Here is a 21,013-nt window from a genome sequence, read left to right as displayed (position 1 = left end):
ACATATATAAACTTTTGAAAGAAGGGTGGTTGTTGGCTTGTGATGAAAAGCTTATAAGCCAGTTAATAGCAGCGCTGCACGAGCAATTGCTTTTGTATTATGGTCATGTTACTGGACTGCGAACCACAAGGTCCCGGGTTCTATCCTCGCTCAATTCTATCCGCCACATTGGTGACCTCGGACGCTGAACCTTCAACCTTCGTACAGCTGTTGTGGCGCCATCTACCCACAACCAAAAGTCGTCAGACTCGACGCAGCAACTCAAAGTCGTCAGATTCACTTGACGCAGCAACCCAAAGTCGTCAGATTCACTTGACGCAGCAACAGCATCAGCAACCACTCACCCACACACGCTCGCCATAACGCTTGGCGCTACTCAAAATGGTTACAGGCGCATTAATCAACAGCTAATACATCACCACTCAACAGCCATATTGTTCGTCTCACCTCTGACTTACTGGAGGGAGAGTCTGTGGTGAAAAGCTTAAAAGCCAGATAACAGCTACGCTACACGAGCGATTGCTTTCGTATCGCTACACGAGCGATTGCATACTGGGCTGCGAATCACAAGGTCCCAGGTTCTATCCTCGCTCATCACAATTCGCTACAGGCTTTAGGGACCATGATTGGGGAAGTTCTGCAGAAATTTTTCCAAAGTCATATCCTGAGAACCATTGCAAGAGGTAGTCTTCCTATAAGGAATCTACCTAGATTGCATGGTGTTGCATTGATTGAAACGGATGAAAGTGATTATTGCGTGAAGAATTAAAAGTACCAGCGACCATAAGACTGCATCGCATCAGCTGTCATTAATAAAAATAGTAAAGCAATAGAATATATCATCAGGTAGCCTCAACACGTACGGTAAATTTACATTTATTAGAAGAGTAATCTGAGAAAAAATGCCACAGAATAAGGAAATTTACGTAACATCTACAGGGGTAATAGGTAGACAAAAAATAATTTTAAAAGAACATGTAATAAAAAAATTACATACAATATATAGACAAAACAGAAAAAAGAAATAATTTAATGCAATTTTATAAAAGCTAGATGTATAAAATTAATTTTTATGAATGATTAAATCATATAGGAATAATGTAATTTATTGAAATTTTTGAATAAGTAATAGAGATAGAAAGATAAATTAACCAACATATGACCAAGGATAAGCAAAATGAATAATCTTTCGCTCATATATCTCGGCAATATATGACCAGGTCAGAAATCCTAGGGGCTTGCAATGAGATCGCATATCTCTGTAGAAATTTTAAAACGTTTATTGAACTTGAAGAGAAATCCTTGATTTTAATGAACATTTAGAAATTGTTAATTTGCTAGATTTATTAAACTAATTTTTTTTATATAAATACACTTAAATAATTAATTATTGGTGTATCCTTCCAAGTCACACACTCACGTTGAAAGTCCACATACAGTGAAAAAATACATGAAATGATTAAAGATGATATAAATGACTTTAAATAATTAATGATTGATGTCTCCTTCCTAGTCACACAAGCATGCTGAAAATCCATATAAAGGTAGAAAATCCATGTAAATTTTTGCTAACCGGAAGCTCTTGATACAAATGTTATTGTTACACATCCCCCTGGAGAAGGAAAGCCTAGACCAGGTTCAAGAGACCCCGTCGCGTCAGTTCCTCATAAATCTGCAGAAAGTCCCGTTCAATCAGCAGCTGCTTATAAGAAACGCCCAGACAAAAAAGAAAGTGAACAGGACTAGCAGGTTGGGAGCAGGAACAAGGTTGGAGAGCCTCCTCCCCATTGTGAAACCTTAAACACTTAAGATGGCCATTACGAAATCTAGCCATGGCCGATTGGAAAGGCCGAGGGCCACAGCATGTTATTGATAAGCCAGGGCGGTTGCCAGCATACCACTTATGAGATGGAGTACGTTTTTCCGACGTTTTTCCAGGGAGTGGTTCTCAGTGGGAGTAAGACGGTTCAAACAGTCCATTGGAAGATCATAGCCATTCTTGGCAAGCACATCAACTGCCTCATTTCCATGTATTCCGACATGCGATGGGATCCATTGGAGGTTTATAGGTGTCTTCAGGCCAATTTCGCACAGAAGCTTCATAATCTCCTGGTCTGGAATATCAAATATTTCTGACCAGTTCTTGAAATACTGTATAGCACTCCTACTATCAGTCAATATCCAAATGCAATTGTTATCTGTTGTCTGGGCATAATTAAGGGCAGTTCCAATTGCTATGATCTCGGATCTAAAGACTGAACAATTGTCAGGGTTTCGGATACTGATCCTTACTTCGCTATCATTGCTGTTGATGAAAACACCACTCCCTGTTTACAAATACTCTTAAATAATTAATGATTGGTGTCTCTCTTCTAGTCTCACGAACATATTGAAAATTCATATAAGGTTAGAAAATCCGTACAAAAATTTGTTAAACTGAATCTCAATATATAAACGGTCTTAAATAATCAGTAAAATTGTTGTCTTCTTCCTAGTCACACAAACACATTGAAAATCCACGAGAAATTGGAAATTCCGTAATTATTTGTTAAACTATCTCTTTACATAAATGCACTTAAATAATTAATTATTGGTGTATCCTTCCTGTCACACAATCACGTTGAAAGTCCATATACAGTGAAAAAATATATGAAATGACTTGTTAAACAAAACTTTTTATATAAATGCTCTTAAATAATTAATGATTGATGTCTTCTTCAAAATCACATAAACATATTGAAAATCTATGTAAAGTTTGTCCAACGAAAGCTCTTTAAATAATGAATGATTGTTATCTTCTTCCTAGTTACACAAACATGTTGAAAATCCATGTATAGTTTATATCACATTTTTGTATGAATATATTATTATTGTATGATTTTTTCATTGCAGAGAAAGAAAGAACATTCTTCTTTGGACAAGTTTCTTTTCTGAAGTCAATTGGCTGCCCACGACGAAAGAGCTTCATTGCCCGGTTCAAGAATGTGACGTCACGTCCAACCGCTCCTTACTGGCTAACAGCTCTGTCATAATTCTTCATTGGCGGAATATCAATCCACAAGATTTACCGAGTTTTCTGTCGTCGAATGACAAAGACAGCTATCCTCTCGTGGCTCTTTTCAATAAAGAATCTCCGTCTAATTCTCCGAGGGAAGTGATTCAGAATATAAATGATAAAATTCATCTGACGATAACTTACAGGAGAGATTCTGATTTTTTTGCTCCGTATGGCAAAATTGAGGAAAGGAAGAATACATTTACGATGCCAAGTATGTATTTTGTTTAAATCGTATTCACTTTGTGATGCTATTTTCTTCAAATGAAATTCCTATAATTATCTAGAGGTATTCTGTAATTGTTCAGAATATATGTTTTTAAAAATAAGCAAATAATTATGTTTATTTTTAAAGAATAAGTAAAAGAATAAAATTAAAGTTCGAAAATAATTTGATTAATATAATTTGACCTTTCTTGATCATGTATATATATATATAGTAAGTTTCATTTAATCATTGATTCTATTTACAACTGACGAAGTCTGACGTGAGCATTTGATTTAATAATCGACTTCCATGATCGCCAGATCTTAATCCTCCAATCTTCTTCATCTTATTAGCCTTTTTAGCCTTCATTAGCCGTTTCCTCGCAGGAAATATTATCGCTATACTAATAGAATTTTCACTTTAGTTTGAGAGCTTATATAACTGATTATGATGCCATCCGTTGTCTAATTAGGTTTTCTCTGCTCTAATCGAATTCGCTTGATGTTGCCATTCTGCTTTAGGAATTTTGATATATTTCAGGAGGCGTGTACACATTTAAAATCGATTTTGTACATTTAATGTTTAAAACGTAAAGACTCTTTTTTGTATGTTCGATGTGATAAACTTTCTTCTGGACTAAGTCTGCGTCGTGATTTCCATAATAAAAAAGGTTTTTGTAAACTTTCTAGCGATATTGATTTCAGAATCCTTTCTATGACTTTCTAGGGCTAATAATTCGTTATAAAAGAGAAATATCTTTTTTCAACAGACAAAATGCACAATAGTCCATGGTAAACGTCAGGGAGGTTTCGTAGGAATATGTGCAAAGGTATTTATGTAATATCTGTATCAGTATTCATTTTTTCAAAAGCTGCAGGGGTGCGTTTTAAAGTATGACTTGGAGCTTTTTCTTGATGGATCTATACTCATTAAAAATATTCAAATAAAGAAGTGTAATTTCTTCTCTAAATATCAGACATAAAACTTCCTTTTGATAATAACGTTGTGCTGATTTTGACAATTCACCCAACTTCTTATATATATATATATATATATATACACTCATGTCCAAAATTAAGGTCACAAAAATGTTTTTCAAAGTAATTTTAAACGGCTACCAGTAAAATTTAAACAAATTATATTTTATATATTGTGAAGGACCGGAAACACGATATTAATCTTTGTTGTGGGAAAAAAAATGTTTTTTAGCATTAGTTTTTGAGGAACTACTGAAATTAGACCGTTTAGGCATCTGGGATTTCTGTCTGCAATTTTGTGAATATTGAATTAAAACAAAAGATTTAACATGTTTCCAGTGATAATGAATTATCATAACCATTTAGACGATTCATTGAAATGGAGAGCTGTTGGCAGGCTTGAAGCTGGGCAGTCTCAAGCGGAGGTGGCTCGATGATTACAAGTGGCGCCGAAAGTGGTATCCAGGTTGTGGAATCAATTCCAAAAAATTGGTACTGTAACCAGGAAGGCCGGCCAAGGCCGTCGCAGAACAAAGACGCCTGCACAGGATCGCTATTTGGCATTAACCGTACGACGGCATAGGCTGACAACTGCTCCTCAACTTGCTCTTGATCTTGCTACCTGCGTCTGGAATAAGAATTTCCAGACAAACAGTATACAGACGTCTAGCAGAGGGGGCCCTTTATGCCCGGCGACCAGTTGAGTGCGTCTCGTTGACTGCATCCAACAGAAAAGCCCGGTTCTTGTGGTGCCTAACACAGCAGTCTTGGGCACAGCAAGAATGGGAGCGTGTTCTTTTCAGTGATGAGTCGAGATTTACCACACAGAGTGACACTCGTCGAATCTTCATCTGGAGAGAGCGAGGAGCTCACTATCATCCCTCCTACGTAAAAGAAATCGACAGATTTGATGGCAGAGGAATCCTTGTCTGCGGTGGCATAATGTTGGGCAGTTAAACACCACTGCACGTCTTCGATGCGGGTACTGTCAATGCACATTGCTATAGGGATGAGATCCTTGAAGCCTATGTGAGGTTGTTCCGGGGTACGTTTTGTCGAGACTTCATATTTATGGACGATAACGCGCGTCCACACAGAGCCCAGATCGTTGATTAGTTTCCTGAGGAATAGGATATTTGACGTATGGACTGACCCTCGAGGACTCCGGATCACAATCCTATTGAACATGTTTGGGATGGTCTCGGAAGAGCCATCGCACAGCGTAACCCACCTCCTAATACCCTCCAAAAGTTAAAAGCCGCACTTTTGGAAGAATGGACTTTGTTGCTCCAAGCATTTATTGACACCCCCATAAGCAGTATGAAAGCTCGTTGTGAAGTCTGTATTGTAGTGCACGGTGGTCACATTCCATATTAGACAGGCTTTTCCCGAGATAAATGCATTATCTCTGATTCATAATGTAACACTTTTTGATATACCCTGTTTCTTAAATCTCAATTAAAATCTTTTCCATGTTGTTATATGTCTATGTTCTTTCTTCCATTGCAGTGTACCTTTGTGCCAAATTTCGTGGCAACACAGTGAATAGTTTTTCATTTTTCTCAGATTTTATGTTTGTGACCTTAATTGTGGACATGAGTGTATATCATGGCTGTAGCGGTTAGAGCTGGGCACTGATGAGACTTCATCATCGCGATATATCGTCCAACACATATCGATATTTTTCGATATATCATGATATAATTATTTATTTACAGCTATTATAAGTTATAAATAACATCTCTTAACATATTGACTGATCAGAACGACTCCAAATAAAAGAAAGTTGCAATTTATATAATAAAAATATTTGTTTTCTTTTCAATAAAAATAGTTAGAAATAATTTTGTTAAATCCCCTTTAATAAAGTATGTCAATGCCAAAGCAATGTCCGCATGTTAGAATTTATAACATTGCATTTAAAACAAATATTTTTATATATTAGATTAAGACAGTATTTATAAAAATATTAACAAAAAATTATGTATAAAGGACAGTAAGAATGAAAAGAAACAAAAATCACTAACCGGCAACCAAAACGAAATCGAAAGCGTAAAAAATCTTGAATATCGATTTATTGTAGCGAGATATATCGTTAGCCACTAGGCAAAAGCGGAAATATAATGGAATTTTTTTTTCTATGCGAATACGCTTAAATCTGAAGATGCGAGCTGCGAATAAAATTGTGAATTTAATCTGAATTTATCCTTTTTGCTTTTATTTCTGAAGATGAATAGTTAGCGATTAAACAATGGACAGTCGACAACCTTTTGATTACCGCAATTATTTTTCCATAATGGTATCATTTGGTTAGGGAGCAGAAAACAGTTTATTAAAGAGTGAAGAGCAAAATAAATAAAAAAACACTAACTGACAACCAAAACGAAATCGAAAATGCAAATTAGTTGTGAATATGTATTTATTGTATCGCGATTAATCGTGGAGTATCATTCATGATCATGATTTCGATATATCGATATTTTTCGAAAACTTGTATCGGAAAATCGATTTTTTTCGATAAATCGAAAATAGGCACTGCTTTAGTAGCGGTGTGGCCTGTAGGAAGTCAACACGCGCATACATTCATCTTTATTATTAACAAGATGATATAACTACTGTGTTCTTATCTTTTATTTTTTTGCAGAATTCAACGCTTCTAAGAGGAATGTTTGCTGGCTAGTCAGTAACTGCCAGACATCCAGCCACCGAGAGCAATACGTGAACGAACTGGAAAGGTACATAGATGTCGACATCTACGGAAATTGCGGGACGAAAATGTGCCCCCACCAGCACGCACGGGACTGCTATAGGATGCTGGCAGAGAGATGCAAGTTCTACCTTTCGTTCGAAAATTCCATCTGCAAAGACTACGCCACTGAAAAACTGTTTTATGCCCTCATGTTTGACATGGTGCCTGTTGTACTCGGAGGCAACGACTACGAAAGGTACTTACCACCACACTCTTTCATAAACGTTATAGACTTCGCCAAGCCAAAAGATTTGGCGAATTTCTTGCTGGAAACCGCCGAGGACGAAGCCAAATATTTATCCTATTTCAAATGGAAAGAATCACATGAGGCCACTTCATTGCCATACTTGTGGCTGTGTGATTTGTGTGAATTGATACATAAAAGGGATTTTAACAGACCAAAGCCACATGAAGATGTGATATCATGGTGGTACAAAGAAGCTAATTGTGGTTCTTTGTAAAAAAAAAGTAGTCAGAAGAGGATCATTTCAAGTCTAGTCGTTTTCTAGTTCATTTTGAAGCTCACTTTATTGGTACAAGATATTATACAATGTCTTCACAATAGTCTGAATGCCGTATAATATTGTGAAGATACCTTAAATATTGTAATGTATCTTGTACATATAAGGTAACAATCATCAATTTCCATGGAAAAGAAAGCATTAAGTTTTTTTCAAACCACAGCAATACAGAAATATTTATAGTATGGGACAATGTTCGCAATATTGTTCAGAAATAAGTGCATTTATTCATCATGTATAATTATCTACATTACTGAACAATATTGTGGAATATCGTGTAATATGACGTGTTATGTGGGGAATTCAAGGTATGGATCATACAGTATTCATCTGAGTGACCTGATGATGATATATTTGACTCAAGTATTGCCATGCAATAAATTAATGCTTTTATTTCTAGTGGATTTTTTTTTGTTCATTTTGAAACAATTACAAATTTTATAAAAAACAGCCGTTACAAATTTTATATAAATGCAAGCATAAATTTTGGCTTAAACTCCAGTAAATCAAATATATTGTTACAAATTTTTTTCTGCTACAAATACCGTCAATCAATCATAATAACGTAACGCATTTAATCGCTATAGTTCAGCAGCTCACTTGCTGTCTAATACTCCAAAAAACTGTTATTTGTCGGCGACTCCGACTACTCGCACACACGCCTTCTGACGATACACACAACTTCACTGCAGCTTCAGAGTGTCCATTTTTTGTAGTTCCGGGAGGCGGGGCTAGAATATTCAGACCAAGCAGAGCGTACCAGAGTATATCTTGCTTCCTACTGGATAGATCGTGAAACTTCTCGAACTTTCCAGTATGATCCATTTTGTAGCCAAATTCATCGTCAAGCCGCCAAACACTCGCCAAGTTTGTCGCCTAGCTCTGAGGTCATTGACGCAGCACCCGCTCAGCATGCACAGGACAGATCATACAACTTTTTTCCCACGATGACACTATTCATGCCGGGTAGCAAAATTACAGATTTGTAACAATATTTTACATTTTTGAATAATATTTCTGATAAGGTTAAAAAATAATGCGTTAGGTATCTTCATTTATACGAGCATTCATTTGATATATATAAAATAGAATACGTCATTATGATATCTAGCCATATTGTACAAATCATACAACATTATGCGGTACCTGGAAATTTTAAAATGTTAATAAACAACAAAGTAACAATTTGAATGACAAATTCATGATTTTTTTTTACCTCGAAAAGTGTTATGAAAAAAAATAATGCTTAAATTTCTAGTGTCAATTTGTTTTTGCTCAAAATAAAGGCTTTAATTTTTACTCATATTCTAGTAACACAATAATATTGCATGATATTGAATTAAACTTTAAATGTTGCATAATATAGTACTGCCCTATAATATTATATAATATAAAATATTGTACAAAATCGTCCAATATTTTTTTCAATTCCTACTATTAGCTCACTCTCTCTCTCTCTCTCTCTCTCTCTCTCTCTATATATATATATATATATATATATATATATATATATATATATATATATATATATATATCTTGTTCAAATTTTCAATCGTTAATAAAATACTTTTTATTCATCCACTCAAGTTCAAATACATTTTTTAAAACTTGTAGTGGATGACACTTGATATTAATACAGTTTATTTAGAATATTAATTCATTAATAATTAAATTTAATTCCGTTAAATTTAATTTAGAGCTACTGAAAACATATATACACTTTAGAGGGTGGGAATGTTTCAAATAATTATTTTGAAGTTTTACTTAGAATTTTAATTAATTAAAAATTAAGCGTAGTTTTGGCAGTTTTTTAACTATAACTTTCAATAATATCGCAGCAAAAAAATGATTTTTATATTATCTTAAAATTTTAAAATGTATCTTTTCGTTGGTGATATTTTTTACCATACATTTTCTTATGTTCCTAAATAATTTTTAAAAGTATTTTAAGCGTGTTTTGCGACATTATATTTTGTTGTTGAAGTGAAAGTATATCGTTTTTTCATTGTTGCTATTAACATTTCATCTTGGGTTTTTTTTTCACTGTTAATTAGCAAGATTCGGCAACTTTTTCTTCTATATTGAAAGTGTTTCAGTGCAAGGCCCATTGAAATTTAATAAAATTTTGGGAATCAATTTTTACTTCCCATTAAGGTTTGATTTTAAAGTTAAGCCATGTCAAAATTTTTAAAGTACGTCTATTTTTAAATATTGCTGATCTTATTTATAATACAATCTCAAATTTTGCTAATATTTATAAAGACATGGCCTCTAGTAGCACATTCTACTTATGCCTTAAAAGAAAACTCATCGTCACTCACAAGAAATAAAACACAACATGCAAAAAGTCATATACCAAAATGTTCATTTGATTGAAATCCATTCTTCATATCGCCAATGACTGCCAAGTCGCCAATGATCAAAAGCAAGATCATTGCTAAAGTAAGCTTTACAAACATTTTTGCATTTTGATTGCACTAATCAATGCCTAATGACATTATATTAATAGAGTCATCTATTTCTACTCAGATACCTTTAAATATTATCACTTTCTTGCCATTTTAATATAAAATATATCAAAATGTTCACAAATTCGAAATCGTTTGCAATTTTCTTCACTGAATTAATTTTTGAATATTGAATAATTGCATCTTGTTTCTCAAACATTTTAAAATATTCACATAATTAATTCGAATTATTCGTTTCTGGAATATTTTATAAATATTGTTATATTTTAAAAGTAATAAAAAATTTAAATAATTTAATTTTTTTTAAAACATTTTTGCATTTTTTTTCTACGATGTCTTTGTTTTCATAATTTATATTACATGCTGCTTTCTAGTTATAAAATTATTTGTAGTTGTTGCAGTATATTTATATGTTTTGTGTAATAAAAATGTTTTATAGTTTTTATTATGTATAATTATGATAAAATTGTTTTCAATAAAAAATTTTTTAAAAAAATTATGACAATAGCAAAATTTTCCTGATATTTTTTGAAACTATATTTAACGAAATTCATATGAAAATAATACTTTATTATCGTGAGATATATATTCTTAAATTAAATCATATTGAAATGAAATCTATTTCAACTTCGTTTTGATTTCAAAACACCTCTTATTTGGTTTAAATAAATGTTAAAATATGGTTTTGTCAAATGCTTTGAATTAAATATTTATATTACAAGTTTTGTACTAAATGCAACATTTTATATAAAAAATTCAAATAGTAGTAATCGATGTTTTAAAAGTTAATGAATACATTAAAAAATAAATACAGTTTATTATCATGGAAAACGTTTAGCTCTTTAAAAACGTGGCACTTTATCAAAATCGATTTAACAGAAGAGTTTCTTCAATTTCTTAAGAATTATTTTGATTAATTGATTATTACGAAAACGGCTGCTCAATAAAGAAGGAAAATAAAATAATAAACACAACTTGCCTGTATTAATCTTTCAAACTCGGATGTTTTTTTATAAAACTCCCCTTTACATAAAAAGTACTTATCAATATAACTTTTCAGTTTTTAAAAACATACAGGAAAATATTTTTTATAGGTTTTACAAAGCTGCTTTAGCAACTTCACTACAGCGTCTGATAAGGGAAAAGAAAAGAAAAAAAAAAAAGATTTTTCCCGAAGCGTATCAAGGAAATCGGAAAAAGAAAAAAAAAAATCGCATGGTACTAAATTAGGGATACAAAGAGGACGAGTAACACATATGGCGTGTTTTTCGAAAGACATTCAGTAATATTACTGGCCTTGCTTTTTCAAATGCGACTTTCTACAATGGATTTGAGCTTGGAGTACTTTCAGAACATGTCTATCGTGCGTTCGAGCAACTGTTGTAAATGTAATAATTGTAATGTGTAGAATGTTCGGAATCGAAAAATAAAGCCATTATTTTTCCAGCTAGCAACTACTTTCATCGTCTTTGGTTTTGGTGATGAAGGAGATACTCTCGATGGAAGGGGAACTCTGTTGCTTAAACGCAAGATCATAATGATGAAACCAACTTTAATCAGTAGTGATAATTTTCTAATGAAACATGACATCATTTTGCAAGCTTCATTTCAATTCCGAACTAACTTCTCGGTAGCCAACGCGCTTAAACACTTGTCAGATTTGCTGTTAATAATGTATATGTCACCCAAATTCAGATTCACGATAAGCTTGAGGGAGCACCCGTCCTCGGATCTGAGGACTATCTTCTTCATGATAGTGGCTGAATAATACCGTTGCTTGGTTGAATGTCATGATGTGGGATTGTGTCCTGAGATGGTAAATGCCTCGTTGCCTTCCATATAGGTTTCTTTTACAGCGAAAAATTTAGTCTTTCTATAGATATAGATAGGTCTCTTAGGGATTCACCTATCCCCTTTCTCTATCGCAACAGCGATGTCGATGTTTACTTTCGTTAAAGCAGTCATTGTAGTGCCAGGAACTCTTTTATCTTCAACTGTTTTAAAACATTTAGCTGTGTTATAGGGAATTACAGATTCTCCCAAAACTTACTATAGCATTAAATAAACTTCCATTGATGATTATTAAAGGCGAAATCACAGTCTCAATCCAGAATAATGTTTACTTTGTGAATCACATCCCTTTTCTACATAGTTGAAAGTGAAAAAAAACCCTTGTATTATTTCCCAACGGATTCTAACCTCCCCCCCCCCCGCGCTTTCGCGCACGCTTTAGGATGAGTTTAATTCGTCAAAATAGGGGCGAGAAGAGAGTTGAAAGGAGAGGGTGTTTACATTTAACAATAAAGTAAACTCAGATTACTCTCGGACTGAATTAAAATAAAATAATACGGTCAGAAACGACACAACACTGAGAAGCACATGAACAAAAAATTGAAGGAAAGAGTATCTAATAGAGCGGAAATCAAGGTCAAAGAATGACAACCGGAAAAATGCGCTCTTCCTTCTCCGTTTCACCCCTAGTGAGATAGAATCATTGAAAGTGGTTTCTTAGAATACTGAAACGAGCGCTATTTCTCCGGTTGTCAAATCCACATGTGTCTCAACATTAACACGAAATTTTTACTATCTATTATTTACTTATTCTGCTATATGTGCAATAATTGTTTTATTTTTCTTGAGATTTTGTTAAAAAATCATATTTAAAAGTTATTACGATCATTCTTGTTTGAACGGCTTCTATAAGTTGAAGATGCAGTTACAAACTTTTTAAGTATATCAGATATACAAATATATATACAGAAACTTTATATATATATATATATATATATATATATATATTGCATTTGTATTCGAAGCACATATACCTTCAGAAAATACACGTTTGATTTTAAAGACTTATTGTTGATAGATACTGTGTTTGACTTGTCTAATATTGTCATTTATATATTCGAATGGTTTCCTTTCTTTTTTTTTTCTTTCACTTCAGAAATGTGTCCGCGAAATAAAATACTTTTCATTTTACTATAGAATTTTATCGCACGAAATTCGTTTATTGGTGTTTAAAACCAAATACAATTCAAAAGTAGAAATTAAGATTGAAAACGTAGTCAGGACTATTTAACATCGCGTAACGATACATGGCGTACATTTGCCCATGCTATCGATATTGACTGTCTCTGATTTTAACCAATCTTTTTCAAAATACTATTTTATTTCATATGCAAAGAAGGAGTGAAAAGAATAAACTAAACTAAATATTAACAAAATCTTGTTTCACATTCAAGGGTTTCCTCTCCACCTATTGATCTTTACATTTTTATGAATTTGTATTTATATATCTTTAAATATATCTTAAGCGCTCCAATCGAACAAAATTATTTATAAAATTATGCTCAGTGTAATAACTTTCTTTTTGAAAGCTTCCAGTCAAACGATATCCATTTACTACGTTAATGGGTACCATCTGCGTCTGATGAAGGAAAAACGTTCGAATGAGTACTACCACCTGCTCTGTACCCTTTCTTCCCCCCCCCCTTATTTTTAAGCTTGGAAAGAAAAAAAATGCTTCATGTAAGAATTATTTTCTACTTATTTCAGTGAGAGAAAAAAATCGCTTTTTTAATTCTTGAGGTTTTATATTTATTAAAAGAATTTATGAATTTTTTATAGCATTAGAGAGCTTATAGCGAATTTAATGTTTAATAAATACTTTACTAGACTTTTTACATTAATAAAGCATTAAATTCATTTTATTATTTTTGTTGTTTTATTTCACAGAGCCATTAACTTTTTTTTTTTTTTTTTTTTGCATAGGATAAAAATGAAAATGAAAAAATTATTTTTTATAAGAATAAAGCACTAACTGCTGTTTTATTTTTAAAAAATGTGCATTTTGAGATTAAAATACCAGCATTTAACACACTAATCTAAATATAACTTCTAAAACTTTTACCACTAGTGGTCTTTTAAAATTCATGAAAAAGTATTTGTAGACCTCGAATGTACAACATATAATAAAACATTAGTTAATTAATAAAAATGGCTGCATGTTTCTGTAAAAAAAATAATAAAATATTTTTAAAAAAATTTGATTTTTATTTGCTATTCTTAAAAAAGGAAGAGAAATATTTTTTTTTCGAGATATTTCTTTAAATCAGGACATATAGTTTGATTTAAAAAAACAAACAAACTAACACAGAAATTCATATTTTCTAACTCCAAAGTAAATTAATAAAACTGACCGAAACTCTGTTACCTAGTATGCATTTATTTCTTGCAAAATAAAATATTCTTTTCAGAAACAAAATCTATCACAGAGTACATATTTCGCTAAAGCTCTATAACTTTCCGTTAATGTTGATGCATTAAAAATTTTTCTGTTCAGATTCCTGTAAAACAGATCATCGGAAATATTTTTAATCACGTGAATTTATAATAAAACTAGCTGACCCGGCAAACGTTGATCTGCCATATAAATTATTTCTAGTGAAAATTTTGGTTGTTAATTAAAAGATAACGAATGAATTGTGTGTGGGGATGAGATTTATGACAGAAAGAGGAATGGAGCGCTGTAAACAATGGTCGCCAATAAAATAAAATAAAAAAAATGTTTTTAAAATACAATGTATTTCATTAACGTAATGAACATATACATTGTTTGATCTCTTAAAAGTTAAACGTAAAGTGAAAAAAGTAATATATTTTTTGTCCTAAAGTATAAAAATGAAATAAAGAAAATCAATATTCATTTCGAAGGGCAATTGAGTGTACAATATTTTTTGTCAGTCCGTATTTAGCCAACACAAATCAGCTCAATGATTTGCCCTCGCGAGAACATGCCACGTATAATTGTCCGTGTGTAAAACATGGTGTGCCCAAATCTAAGCCGCAAACAGCCATCGTTTGGCCTTGCGACATATTGATTGTCATTGCAAATGCCAATCTAATAGGAAATTGAACGTGTTTGAATTCAATCGGCACATCTGTGAGAATCATTGGAATTCGTGGCAGCAAAACATTTTCGGCTCGGAATTTGCCATTCAAAATGGTGGCTTCGATAACGCTTTGCATCAATTTTTTAATGACCAATTGCGTGCCATTGCACAGCCGTGGTAGGTTCAAATTCCGAAGTAAAATAACCGGAGACTCAACTTTTAGTCATAGAAGGTGTGGTGACATGCCTGGCAAATCCAGTGAGTTTAAAAACTCTGTTGGATAATTTACAGCTTCGTTAGCATCGTAAACTGTATCGATCAATTTGTGTGATACCAAGCCGCCTGGCAACGACTGCTGTGTCTTGAAGTTTAAATCGTCGACGTCAACATTTTTTGCTGCCAAAATTCTCTTTCTGCCAGCCACGCATATTTTTTGTATTGTGTGCGTACATCGGAAAATATGCGGTCAATGAGAGCATTTTGCGAATAAAAGATAGTGCAGAAATTAGTGGGCAATTTTATGCTTCCAGTGTTTTCACAGTCAGCAACTTTTCCATCGCCGATATCTAACAATTGGTCCGAGAATGTGTCAGCAGATGGATCTTGTAGCATTTGAACGCGCATGTTTATTTTTAACTGGACTTTTTCAACATTACGCCACAGTGGCGATGATTTCAAGCGAGCGTTATCTCATCAGCGTACGTTGAACATGGAACGACGGAAAGTGTTTGTCTGAAATCCCCTGAAAAGAGTAACAGAGTGCCGCCGAATAGTTTGTATTTGTTTATTATATCTTTGAGTGTACTGTTCAACGCCTCAAAAGAATGTTTGTGTGCCATAGTGCATTCATCCCAGATGATAATTTTGCATTTTTTCAGTACTGAGGCCATGGAAGATTATTTTTCTATGTTGCACACTGCGTCTGGGTTATTTTAAATATTCAATGGCAGTTTAAATGCTGAATGAGTTTTTCTGCCTCCATCCAATAAAGTTGCTACAATGCCAGATGATGCAACGGCCAAAGCGATGCCATTATTAGATCGTATTTCGGTGAGAATTAGCGAAATAAAAAAATTGTTTTGCCAGTTCCACCTGGTGCATACAAAAAAAATCCACTTTGTCCCGCTGAAACTGTCAGCATAATGCAGTCCTAAATGATTTTTTGTTCATGCATCAGCAGTGGGACATTGCGAGTAACAATCGCTGCCATTTCTGTAGTATCGTACTGCAGTTCACGATTCATTTCGGTATCCATTAAATCAGATGCACTTCGGTTTGGTGAACTCATACCGAAATAACTGAGTGATAAATTGGCAATCGCAAAGATCCTCGACAGCAATCAATGCTTCATTGTACATGCTGCTGAATGTAATCGTTAGATCGTTGCACCGTGTACGAATTCGACGAAATATATCGTCAGTCATTGAATCTTTGTGCTTATCTCACAACATGTCTGCTCGTCCCGGGAAACATGTAGTCAATACTATTACGAATAGTAAACGATTAGTTTGTGTTGCTGTACAGCCCAATGCTGCTTCAGCAAGCATATCATCGCAGTGATTGTCGTAGTCGAGCAAGCCGAGTGCAAGGCATGCATCTTTATATGTTGGATACTGTTGTCCATTCACTTTGCGTATATCTTGGAAGGACATTAACCAACAACAGTCGCACACCCGAATTACCCAGCGTTATGAAATAAAAGTTACGACCTATTCTCATACCTACCAAATATACTTAAAAAATTTCCTAAAAATCGATCGAGCCGTTTCGGAGGAGTACGGACACAAACACCGTGACACGAGATTTTTATATATCAGATAAATAGCCTGTAATGGCTAGTTGGTTTAACGGGAATATTGACTGAATTTAATTTTAATTAAATCTCTTAATTTAAAGTTTATGATCCGCCTATAAAGTATAGGGTGGTTATAATCAAACTTCCCCTATAAACAGCACCCTACAGCGCGAACGGGTGAACGGATTGCTATGAAATTTGGTATATAGGCTATACACGAAATGCGCTCATGGAATTACGAAAAAAAAAAATTAATTCCAAAATGTCCACCAGAGGGCGCCTTTTACAGAAAAACATTACGCAAAAAACGGAATAGAGAAAAAATATTAATAATCTAGAACAAGAATTATGAGTAATAAAATGTAAAATCGGAAAAAGCGGTCAATACTAGGAAAAAAATGTCGAGATTTGCATGCTTGCGAAGAAGAGGAAGCTTTATGTAAAACAGGTAAGGATTAGAGACGTTTGCAGTCGTTGTCATGTTTTATGTAGATTTTTCCATCTGTAGTGTTGACGGTATCTTGATGCTACGGTGTTGCGACATTGAATGACTTAAAGAAATCCATTACGCTTCATGTGCGATGCATCACAATTCATCAGTTACGATCTGCTGTTGAACACACTGTCCATCGACTTGAAATTTTGCAGGTGAATGAGGGTGGCTACATAGAGCACCTTTCCCTACATCATCCTGGACACGATTAACAACGGCTCCTCTTGTGCAATTTCGTTCCAATCAGTTTTTGTTTCTGCAAACTGAACAGTTTTTCTCAAACAGCGTACACTGCTATTTTTTCCTCGCCTTTACTAAATGTGGTTCGATGACAAGGTGATCAGAAACTAGTCAATAAATGTTAATATTGTTTCTGTATTCCACTTTGGCCATTTATTGTGTTAAAATTAATGCTTATCTCGAAAAGACGCCCTCTGGTGAACATTTTGGAATTGAAATTTTTTTTTTTTTTTTTTCGAAATTCCGTGAGCGCATTTCGTATAGTGTATATATCAAATTCCGTTCACCCTTTGCGTTGTATGATGCTGTTTATAGGGGAAGTTTAATATAAGCACCCTGTATTTTAAAGCATCATATTGTTACAGATATCAAATCCTGTTATTTAAATAACCTTACACCTGCTCTGTTTATTGGGCGCATGCACTCTCACAATAGAATCAATATCCATGACATCATTGGCGAATTGAAACAATTAGGTGCCCAGATAATCTATTTTCAAATTGCAAGTTAGTTTTTACGGTTTATTCTTCATGTAAATTTAGTTGATAGCGGATAAAATCATCCTTCCTTAGCTTTCAGTAATAGAAGGAAATCAAAGAAATAAGTATTTAAAGGAGTAATGAACACACACACACACACACACACACACACACATATATATATATATATAAGTAACCAATCTAAAGTAAGAAATAGTTTGAAAACGAAACTAAAATGAAACCGAAACAAAACAGTTTCGAAAACGCAACTAAAAATTATTACCTATTCAAACTAAAACCAAAAAAGGAAAAGGAAAAAAACTTCATAGTATTTAGAGAGCGCAACTGCAGCTACTTCTGAAACACAGATGAATTGATACAAAAGTATTAAAATCAAGTTAATAGGAAAATAAAAAAAAACCCTAATAAAAATTAAACCCAAAAAATATATAAAAAAGAATGCGGCCTGAAGACTTTTTCAAGGGTCACCCTCAGGCAGGGATTCAAAGAAAGGGATTTTTTTCTGTGAAGGAAATGAAAACATTAGTCTAATAAGGATTCCACATGACCTGAAAATCCCCTGAAATTAGGCCCAAGAGATATACCATTTTAACAGAAAGGAACAGAACAGAATACCATTAACAGAATACCATTTAATCAGACCATTAACCATACCATTTAACAGAATACCATTTTAACAGAAAGAACATTTCCTTTCTGTTAAAATGGTATATCTCTTGGGCCTAATTTCAGGGGATTTTCAGGTCATGTGGAATCCTTATTAGACTAATGTTTTCATTTCCTTCACAGAAAAAAATCCCTTTCTTTGAATCCCTGCCTGAGGGTGACCCTTGAAAAAGTCTTCAGGCCGCATTCTTTTTTATATATTTTTTTGGTTTAATTTTTATTAGTTTTTTTTTAATTTTCCTATTAACTTGATTTAAATACTTTTGTGTATATATATATATATATATATATATATATATATGGGAATTAAATTATTTGAATTTATATCATTTGAAAGTTAATTTGTTTTTTATTTTAAAATAAAGTGACAATTAGTTTTGTGCCATAATATTCGGTGTGCACTAAAATTTTGCTTAATTTTTAATAAATTAAAATTCTAATTGATTTTAAAGAAATTCGCCACCCAGCCTCATTTTTCAAAGTGTATTTTGTATCAAATTCGGTTGCTCTAGACCAAGTGATGTGTCCTGTAGAGTGCCAAAAGACACACATTCTAGTTTATTATTATACATATTAGATTCCCAAACAAACTTCTTACTGAAAAGTTATAATAGAAAATACCATGCACATCGACGGAGTGTTTAAGAAATTAAAAAAAAACTATATTCAGTATACTTTTAGATGTAAATTTGTAATAACATTAGAAGTTTTGTTTCCTTACAGTGGAATCTTTTCTATCCATAATGTTCACGAACAGTCAAATGAAAACTAATCACGAAAATAGGAGAGAAACAAATAGTGATCAACAAACAAAAGACAAATATAAAATTTGAAAATATGCCCCAAAAATATTAGCAGTAACTTTTAATTTGGTCCGTGAAGGAAAAATATAATGAATCAGCATAAATATGAAATAATAAAAATAACATATGTCAGCTAAATAAATTTTATATTTATTCATACTTAGATTTATTTGCAAACTGAATGAATAAATCGAAAGAATGCACAAGATAAAATATACAACTCAAATTTAATCGAATAGAAATTTACAAAAGCACACTCATCCGCCTAAAAAGCAACAATGAAGCGTATTTTGCTCCAGACGGCATGTCCTTTGAATACTTTTACTTGCCATTATCGTATCTGTTATGATGCATGCAATTATCTATTATATGCCTGGTGTATTAATGAATGGATTATTGTTTAGCTTTTTATAGACAAACAGATATCAAACATAATTAAAATTTTATTTGAATTATCGAAGAATTGTATCGAAGTTTTTCTTTTCAAAAAACATATTATATAAATTTATATAAATAGAGAATTTAAAAACAACAATGACATATCCTTAACTAAAATACCTATTGTGCTAATATATTAGCAATAAAACCCATTTATTATTTTATTATATCAGTAAATAAAGTATCAAAAAGATATATATATATAGTGAAAATGAAATATTGGAACTATTTTGCACATTAGTTTTTAATATATTGCCGTTTTTGAAATCATTCATATTTCTTTTATGTCCTTTAAAATTTATTAAGCTGCATAATTTTAAAATAATTTTTAATTTTAAAGAAAATTTATACTTTGATGCATTTATAGCACAATATTTAACAGATATTAAACAAATTACATCAATGATTTTGTATACATTTTTGTGCTTTTGTTATTATATTCGGCATATTTTTCTTCCATATTCTTAAAATATTTATTTGAATTTAATGTTAATGCTAATGTTAAACGGGAAATTTCAAATAAAGATTAAAGCATAGATCTGTAGAATCAGTTAAACCTTGACCTTAAACGACTGTTTGAAAGTAAGTTGTGCTAATGTTTAAACATCTGTTAATGTAGTTGCTTCTTAAAACTTTTATTTGTCAAAATTTTTGATCTTCGAAAGATATTATCTATTTAATTATTGAATATAGGATAAGCAAAACTGCACATGAGTTAAATTGCGTTAATTCCAAAATATATTAAATTGTAAGTAATAATTAAACAATAATTTAAGATAAAAATATTTCCAGATTAAAATTACATTTAAATACAATTTCAAAAAATATTGTTCTTTATTCATAACAACATTTTAGAGGAATAAACGATTATTAAAAACTAATTAGAAAATTTCTTGACTATAATATCTAAAGACTAAATTAGAACCCTGTCTTAATAAAATTATGAATATATTTTACTAAATTAACAAGTTAAATGACGTCAGAAAGTTCATATAAATTTATTATATGCATAAATAAATTTTTAATGTGCACATCGAATATATAGCTACGAAATATTTCCTTGAATTCCGGTTTAAAAATAAGATTGAAAGATTCAAAATAAGATATAGTTTTTCCTGGAATGAGCTGCTTGTTTGACGTCAGAATTCTTGAAGCTGTTATGAAATGAAATTTTTGTTCTTTTAGAATATGTATCGGAATAGCCA

The 21,013-nt window shown here is 32.4% G+C and overlaps 1 protein-coding gene across 2 annotated transcripts in view; it reads left to right on the top strand.

The window, feature by feature from the left end:
* LOC129971138 (alpha-(1,3)-fucosyltransferase C-like) overlaps positions 1 to 7,914 on the top strand; it is a 48,671-nt gene extending 40,757 nt beyond the window's left edge. For both annotated transcript variants that reach the window (XM_056084632.1, XM_056084633.1), the window contains exons 3-4: positions 2,893 to 3,269; positions 6,885 to 7,914. In XM_056084632.1, the coding sequence (XP_055940607.1) occupies positions 2,893 to 3,269; positions 6,885 to 7,450 (943 nt within the window). In that variant the 3' untranslated portion in view covers positions 7,451 to 7,914. The remainder of the gene's footprint in view (positions 1 to 2,892; positions 3,270 to 6,884) is intronic.
* The last annotated feature ends 13,099 nt before the right edge of the window (positions 7,915 to 21,013 follow it).

This window comes from Argiope bruennichi, chromosome 6, assembly GCF_947563725.1.
Source record: "Argiope bruennichi chromosome 6, qqArgBrue1.1, whole genome shotgun sequence".
Classification (NCBI taxonomy): domain Eukaryota; kingdom Metazoa; phylum Arthropoda; class Arachnida; order Araneae; family Araneidae; genus Argiope; species Argiope bruennichi.
Note: the sequence above shows the minus strand (reverse complement) of the source record. Positions and strands in the feature narration are given on the sequence as shown.